The following is an 8,557-nucleotide window of genomic DNA, read 5'->3' on the forward strand; positions in this document are numbered from 1 at the left end:
GGTGCACTTCCGGGTTCTTCATCTCCCCCCCACCCCCCCAACTTTTCCCAGGGGCCGAAAATGCAGCCGGCCACCCGGGAAGGTGCAGACCAACTGGGCATGCGCCAGGTGACGTCAATCCGAAGAGCCCAAGATTTACCTGGTCGCACCTGCGGAACACCCCCAACACGCCCCTGCCCCGCCTATTGCCCTCCCACTCCTAGAAAAGCGGCTCTGGGCCATTGAGCCACGCGGCCTTCTCACAGCCCCACTCCTGTCGTGATGTTAGGACTGTGGGAACTCCGTCGGAGAGCCCCACGGCGGGGACTCTGCAGGCCTTCTTTGCCAGAGGCGGACAGACTTCTTCCCCACACCTTAGGTTACCAAAATAAACTTGCAGTTTTGCTCCTACACTTGCCTACCCGCTGGTTCTTTTGCGCCCGCTCGGCTGGTCTTAGAAAAACAAATCACTAACCAAACAAAACGATGCAAATTAAGTAGTTTGTAGTGATATTTATGTGAGGTCGGATTTGATTTTAAGATTCTTCAAGAAAAAGTTTTTCCAAATTTGATTTACACAGTTGTGGGATGAAGGGTAAGCAATCGGAGAAAATGTGAGAATTGCCTATATTAATACACATCCACACACCCAGGCCCGCACAGACTGGAGTAGTAAACGCATTTGTCCCAAACCCAGCAGTGCTTGGCAGGGCAGAGGCGGGCGGGGACCTGGCTCACGGGGAGGCGGCCTCGCCAGGCGCCACGAAGCCCCGGCGTCCCGCAGGCTGCAGCGTCGCGGGGAGCTGGGCTCCGGCCGCCAAAGGTTGCGCCGGGGAAGCCCCGCGGGGAGAGCACCATGAGGGCTGACTCGGGGGCTCGGCTGGAGGAGGGCCACCTGGTGAGCGGCGAGGGGCGCGTCGTCCTCGAGAGGTGGCGGGTAAACAGCTATACTTGGCGGAGTGGGGGTGGGGGTGGGGGTGGGGGGGGGCGCCAACGAGCTGGGGATCACTGAGGAAGAGCCTTGCTCATGGGGTGCGCGCGTCCGCCCCTCCAGCATTCACAGGAGTGGGACGGAGACCCAGGCGAGGCCGGGACCGAACTCCCGGAGTGGGGGAGAGAGGCCTGGCATGAAGTTTGCGGGGACCTGAGCCCGCGTTACCACGACGACGCCTCACTTCTGAGGCCCGGCGCCCGGCGGGTGCTGGGGCTTCCAGCCAGGCCTCTCATAGACTCCTCCTCCGAGAGGGCAGTAGCTGCCTAGAAGAGATCGTTGTTCGCCTGCGGAGTCCTTTAACAAAGGTCTTCCCTCACGCCCCGCTTCCCGCAAACAAATCACCGCTACCACTTAGGAAACCACGGGAAAGCTGCAATTGCAGCGCCACGGTCGCCGGATCTCTGCTCCTGGGCACATTACCCCAACTCAGAGGCCCCTTTTTTGGCAGGGCTAGTCTGGACTGGCCAATCCGGGTCCCTGCGCGCCTCTCACCCCAGCATACCCACTGGGCGCTGCGTGCCGGGTACTAGCCCGGCGGCGCTGCCAGATGACGCATTGCGCCTGCGCGTGCGACAGAGCCGGGAGGGGTGGGGCGCCCTGTGTTTGGGGGCCGGAGGCCGCCGAGGCCGGCTAAACACAGAATGGGAAAGAATCCTGTGGTAAGCGAGCCTTAGCTACTTTTAGTCGTTAGGATTTTTGTCTCCAGTTGAGCCGTCCTACTTTTGAGGAGTAGAGGTTGGGTCTCTGGGTGGGTGGAACGTCATTTTTGCGGGACTTTTGAAATCAGTTACGTGAACTGAGTCCTTGGATCGATCGCGCGCACTTCGTAGCATCTGTAGAACAATAGCGCGTTCCCGTGATTGTCACTGTTTTCCAGTTGTAATTTTGACTACTGGATGGTATTACGGGTGCTTGCCTCGTCCTAATCTTGTAGTACTTGCATTAATCTACTGTTCGAACGAATGGATTGCTAAATGGGACAAAGTACAAGAATGTCTAACATTTAACCCTTTTGAATAAATGTCTTATGCAGGCAGCATGAGATACTTGGAACATTAAATTGGCTTCTAGGCATTTCTGTTAGTATCTGATTCTGAAAATACTTCTCAACTGTAATGCTCTCTGAACTACAAACACTTTTCTTACTCATATAAATGAGCGTTTAGAAGGGTTCCCCCCACCATTCTTTCTGCCCTAAAACGCATTCTTCCCAGTATATTCAAGTGGCCTTTTAAAAATTTGTGTTAGTATGTGGTTTAAAACCTCCATTGGTTTCCCATTGAATTAAAACAAAATCCAAACTCCTTCCCTTGGTCTGCAAGGCCTTAACTAAATCTGGCTCCTGCCTACCTCCTTGGTAATTGTGCCGCAGCCTTGCTGTCCTTTTACCTGAAATATTCCAGGCCCAATTTAACCTAAAAATCTTTGCATTTGTTCCGGTTGCTCCTTTCTCATTCAGGTCTCAGCTCAAATATCTCAGAGAAAGTTTCCCTAACAAACGTAGCACTCAGTCTCCTTCATGCATTACATTTTGTGTGTTTGTGTTTGTGTGTGTGTATATATACACAAGATATGTATACAAGATATATGTCTTAAACATAGCATATATATGTTACACATGCTGCATATAATATATAGTATATATTATATATATTTAACATTGTTTCTAATAACCACCAGATTGTAAGTTCCATAAAAGCAGAGTTCTCTCCGTTTTGTTCATTAGTATACTCCTAATGCTTAGAAAAGGGCCTGGCCTAGAGATAGAAAGGAATGTAGGAAGGAAATAATTTTATATGAAATTTAGAATGAGAGAACAAATTTTAAATTGCCCGTGTTTCTCATCAGTACCTCCCAGGTTTCACTGATGAACAAGATTATCAAGAGATTTGAAGATCCTGGTCCGATCCATTATATTTTTCTGTCATGTCTGAACAACAGACTTTTGAAAGAAGTGGTTTCGCCGGGTAGTGGCTCACTCTTGTAATCCCACCACTTTGGGAGGCCAAGGTGGGCGGATTACCTGAGGTCAGGAGTTCAAGACCAGCCTGGCCAACATGGCAAAACCCATCTCTACTAAAAAAACAAAACTTAGCCGGGCATGGTGGTGGGTGCCTGGGAGCTACTTGGGAGGCTGAGGCAGGAGAATTGCTTGAACCCAGGAGATGGAGGTTGCAGTGAGCCAAGATCGTGCCATTGCCCTCTAGCCTGGGCCACAGAGCAATACTCCATCTCAAAAAAAAAAAAAAAAGAAAAGAAAAGAATAGCTTTATGGTGTTTGGAATACATGAAGTAAAGATGCTCTAGGCTTTTACTTACAAGCAAATTTCTTTTTTCCCCCCACAGCGTCCTCCACGAACCCTTCCACCTGTGCCAAGGTAAAAATAATTTACAGAAATTTCATTATTGAGCTTTAAAAATGGAAAAGACAGTGGAAAAATTAACTAGTATCATTGCAAAATTACAATGATTCTGGAAACTCTTCTGAAAAATTTAGGGATTTTCTGAAATTTTAAAGGTGAAAAATCCTTGAATTATAAGAATAACAGTTATAATTGAATGTTATATTTAAAAGCCTGAATATCAACATGGTAGGATAATGGATCCATTCCCTTTCTAACTGTTTTAGTATCTTTTTTTTTTAAATCAGAATTCTGATCTTTCGTTTGTGAGAATAGTTTCCTCAGAGTTTAAGCTGATTTTAATCAGTGACAAGTAAGAGTTCTTAATCTGCTTAATCCACTTTATTAATAGACAGTAGGGAATATGTATATGTAGGTTCAGAAAATATTGACATTATTTTATTAGTAGTGTTATTAAACAGCTTATTAATTTTAAACAGTAAACTAGTCTGTAAACTAGCTATTACGTGAAAGCTAATTTTATTTTAAATTTGTAATGATTTAAGTCAATTTTCACTGTGAATATTAACAGGTTTCTAATTAATTGTTCCTTTTTTTGTCTTTGTCCTGCTGGTTAAATTTGTTTGGTGTTACATGACGTGTTAGTCAAGGTGAGTTAGTTTAATGTGAATATAAAATTTTCTAAATATGGTATTTGGTGTTCAAAAATTAGTTTGATTCCTTGGTTTGTTTCTCTTAAAACTGAATCTGAATGGTGTAATTTGTAATTCTACAATATGTTTTTGTCAAATAATCTCCCATGACTACCGTTTAAAAATTGTCATTAATATATAGCACTGGATGACCTTGCCATTATAAAAGCACTTCATCCCTGAATGGGGTCACTGAGGACACAACTGTTGGCTAGTTTGTAGCTCTATAACAAGGACTGCACCTTCCTTTGTCTCATTTAGTCAGGGTAGACAAGGGTATACTATACTAAAAACCCCCAAATCTCAGTGACTTAATATCACACAGGGTTATTTCTAATTAATACCAACTCCGCTATGGCAAAAACTGGGGACAATTGCCTTTCACTACCTTTTTACTATTGGTATAGCAATCTAGGCTACTTCTTTTTTTTTTTTTTTTGAGACAGTGTCTTGCTCTGTTGCCCAGGCTGGAGTGCAGTGGTGTGATCTCGGCTCACTGCAATCTCTGTTTCCTGCGTTCAAGTGATTCTTCTGCCTCAGCCTCCTGAGTAGTTGGGATTGCAGGCGTGTGCCACCATGCCTGGCTACTTTTTGTATTTTTAGTAGAGACAGTGTTTTGCCATGTTGGCCAGGCTGGTGTCGAACTCCTGAGCTGAAGTGATCTGCCCGTCTTGGCCTCCCAAAGTGCTGGGATTACAGGTGTGAGCCACTGCGCCTGGCTTGCAATCTAGGCTACTTCTATGCTGTGGTCCCACCATCTTAACATGAGGCTTCCTCAGTCACCACAACAAGGGAAGAGAAGCTGAAAGATTACTCACTGGCTCTTTCAACGTTTGGCTCTGAAATGACACAGATCACCTGCTCACAGCCTATAGGCCAGAACCAGTCATAGACCACACTTATGTGCAAGGGGACTGGAAAATGTAGGGGATCAGATGAATATTTGTCGAACCCACTTTCTGTGTCATGGTTTCTAACATTACTGACTCGCAGTGTGCTACTGGTACCACAGTGTGGGCGCTTTCTGGTCTTCTCAATTTCTTGCCTTCTTCCCCTAATCTATAAAAGTTTGCTGGGCCCTTAGAACAAAAAAAAGAAAAAAAAAAACAGAAAAAGAAAAAAACAAACAAAAAAAAAGAAGAACAAAAGTTTGCTGGGCCCAGGGAGGAGAGGGAAAATTCTTCCCTGCTAAAAGTTCTCTTCTGATTGTTCTCTGCAATGAATTTTAGACAGCCTTTTCTGTTGACGTTTTCCCCTGCTTTATAGATGATATTCCACTTAGTCGTCCTAAGAAAAAGAAGCCCAGAACAAAAAACACACCAGGTAAGATGTTATTCTTTGTTGTGTGGGATCACAAGTTTTCCCAGGACCTCAGGTATGGTAAACATCACAGATCAGGGAGAAGTAAGGCCCCAGCAGCCCAGAATCACCACTTCGTTGAGGATAGAATTAAGGCCAGTTTGAAGCAGTGGAATTCCTAGTGGTGGTGAGGTGCAGGGCAGTAGGCAGCCTGAGGAGTATCTGGATGCATTCATGGAATAGAAGGTGGTGCCATCTAAGCTCCTACTTCCATGATGTTCCTGAACTCTTTAAGGTCTTTTATCCCTAGACAACATACATGGTTTTAAGCTATGATTGATTCCAGACCCTTGAACAAGATACTGAATTTAGAAACACAGAGTTCTTAAATCTCGCTTCAGTCAGAATATCTCTATATTAGAGCATGAGTCTGAAAGCATGGCCACATCATCATTTAAATAGTAAAGCTTCAGTCATGAGCAGAACTCGTTTTTGTCCTAGTCATCCACTAATAATCCTGGAAGTTGCGTCTGTAACTTTAAACCCAGCACATCTAGAATCCATCATTGCCTTTAAGAATAAATAATTTTTTACGTCTCATAATTTTCTGCTAATGGAACCTGCCATTTTCCCAGCACTCAGGCTTGAAACCTCAAGGTTATCTTTGCCTGATCCTTTAACTTCACTTTTTACTTGTGACCTCTCACACTCCTAAAAGGTTTCTGTGGTTGCTCCTCCTTTTTTAAAACAAACAACAACAACAAGAAAAACATAAAAGGAATCATACATACTGTCTTTGTTTCTTAATACATAGAGTTCTATGTATTCTTAAACAGTGACTTCATTGTATTATATGATAAGAATGTACCATAATCACCGGTCTGTTATTTATTTAGGTTATTTCCAATGTTTCACTCCAACAGTGTTGCAGTTCTGCATAAAATAGTGGCTGGTAGGGAAGAAGTACTTCTGTGGGATGGATTGCTAGCAGTGGAATTGCTGGGTGCAGGACGTGTTGTTGGTATGATTGACTGCTAAATTACCTTAAGGAAGCTTTAGTTGTTATCTTGCTACCTGTAGAGTCTGAGAGTGTCTCATTCTCTAAATCCTTAACATTGGACAATATCAATCATTAAAATTTTTTTGTTAATGGGCAAAAAGTAGCTTATTTTAGTTTGCATTTCTCTAAATACTAGTGAAGTTAAACATCTTTTCATTTGTTTATTGATACATTTCTATTTCTTTCTTTTTTCTTCTTTTTTTTGGGATGGAGTGTTGCTCTGTTGCCCAGGCTGGAGTGCAATGGTGTGAATCTTGGCTACCTGCACCCTCCGCCTCCTGGGTCCAAGTGATTCTCCTACCTCAGCCTCCCTGAGTTGCTGGGACTTCAGGCGCATGCCACTGCATCTGGCTAATTTTTGTATTTTCAGTAGAGATGGAGTTTTGCCATGTTGGTCAGGCTGATCTTGAACTCCTGACCTCAGGCAATCCGCCCACTTTGGCCTCCCAAAGTGCTGGGATTCCAGGCATGAGCCACTGCGCCCGGTGCATTTCCATTTCTTCTTTTGTGAAGTAGACAAGCAAGGAAGGGAATGCAGTCAGGTAAAATCCAAATCTGCCAAAATGTGTTGAAATTCTTTTAAAAGATTTCATGAGGGAAGAGGTTGAAGTGAATGACCAAATGAAGAGATTGATAAATTATCTGCTAACTCCAATTATCCATGATGACTTTATCATTCTTTAACTTATTAGTGAAGGACTTTACTATATAGAGGCTGATGAAAATTCTTAAGGCAAAAGGCAAGTAAGAGAATTCTCTGTCAGTTTTTATTATGTTTTGCACCTTTTTGAAAGTTCTAAATGTTCTGAAGCAATTTCTTCTCCTCCTGTCTTTTGCTCTTCTTTTTAGCCCCCTCTTTTTTTCTTCCTCAGCCTTTCTTATTCCTTCATTTATTTCTTTTCCTAACTTAAATCCCAAAGTTACAGGTGAAGAGGAAGGAAAGATTTCAGGGACAATTAGTTCTGAAAGAGATGGGGTTATTCTATAGGAAACATTCTAGTTACCTTTTCCTCCATCTTTTTAAAATTCAGTGATCTTTGCTCAAGTAATCTCATTTTTTTCTACTCTGTTTTTCTGTAGCAAGTGCTTCTTTGGAAGGCCTTGCTCAGACTGCTGGTCGAAGGCCCTCTGAGGGCAGTGAGCCATCAACTAAAGAACTCAAAGAGCACCCAGAGGCTCCTGTTCAAAGAAGACAGAAAAAGACAAGGCTACCTCTTGGTACGTGAAGAAACCAAAGTTAGGTTGTGATTTTGGTGACATGATAAAAACCTCTCTGCTCTCATTTTTCCCCCCATTAATATCCCACAGGTGGGTTCTTGCTTTTATGTTTAAAAATTTACCACTAGAATAACTCCAATGGCTTCAGCCAAGAATACTTTATAGGTCTCTTTTGATCATATGTGTATAGATTATGAGAGGAGGGCGACAAATGCAGGACTAAACAGAAAGTTCAGATCTCAGTGCATAGAAAAACCTAGTAAATGATGAAATGGACATTTCAGATTAGTGGGGAAATGATAGATTCTGTACTAACAATAATATAATGAAACAACAACTAACATTTGTTCAGTCTTTCTATGTCCCAGGCAGTTCACAAGGTAAACAAAATACTATACCACTTTTTGGCCTATCAAATTGGTAATGCTTTTTTCTAGTTATAAAATCCAATATTGATGGGAAATGGGTGAACTCATGCTTTTTGCTCATGGGGCATAGATACAGTCTGTCGGATTTCTGGGAATAGTAGTAAATTCAATAGCTGCAGTAATTAAAGAATGTTAACTGCAACATTATAAGAGTAGAAATTGGTAATGACCCAAATATTTAATGGTGTGATACTGGCTAAATAAATCATACTTTATCCATAAATAGGAACCAGGTACCCATTAAAAGGATTGTTAGGGTGACATGGATAATCATCAGTTGTGTATTACTAAATCAAAAAACAAAGGTTATAAAATAGTATGTATTGGAGGATCCCATTTTTGTAAAATATGTATGTTAATTTCTTAGGGTTGCCCTAAAAAATTACCATAAACTGAGCGACTTAACAGTTTGTTTTTTCATAGTTCTTAGGTGAGAAGTCCAAAATCAAGTTGTCTACAGGACTATGCTCCCTCTGAAGTCTCTAGAAAAGAGTCCTTCCTTGTTTCTTCTAGCCTCTTTTTTT

The 8,557-nt window shown here is 42.7% G+C and overlaps 1 protein-coding gene across 1 annotated transcript; it reads left to right on the forward strand.

Annotated features, from left to right (window-relative positions):
• Positions 1–662: 662 nt before the first annotated feature.
• On the forward strand, positions 663–8,502 carry LOC113222065 (transmembrane protein 237-like). The gene is made up of 5 exons (XM_026451403.2): positions 663–877; positions 3,320–3,351; positions 3,982–3,986; positions 5,295–5,351; positions 7,468–8,502. Exons 1-5 carry the CDS (start codon positions 836–838, stop codon positions 7,611–7,613), a joined length of 282 nt encoding a protein of 93 aa, XP_026307188.1. The 5' UTR covers positions 663–835; the 3' UTR covers positions 7,614–8,502.
• The last annotated feature ends 55 nt before the right edge of the window (positions 8,503–8,557 follow it).

This window comes from Piliocolobus tephrosceles, unplaced genomic scaffold (assembly GCF_002776525.5).
Source record: "Piliocolobus tephrosceles isolate RC106 unplaced genomic scaffold, ASM277652v3 unscaffolded_29130, whole genome shotgun sequence".
Lineage (NCBI taxonomy): Eukaryota > Metazoa > Chordata > Mammalia > Primates > Cercopithecidae > Piliocolobus > Piliocolobus tephrosceles.

Bases quoted from the DNA above. Each gene is read 5' to 3' on its own strand.
- LOC113222065 (XM_026451403.2), top strand. From the start codon at position 836: ATGAGGGCTGACTCGGGGGCTCGGCTGGAGGAGGGCCACCTG. The intron at 878-3,319 runs GTGAGCGGCGAG...TTCCCCCCACAG, and splicing joins GGCTGGAGGAGGGCCACCTG to CGTCCTCCACGAACCCTTCC. The intron at 5,352-7,467 runs GTAAGATGTTAT...GTTTTTCTGTAG, and splicing joins CAGAACAAAAAACACACCAG to CAAGTGCTTCTTTGGAAGGC.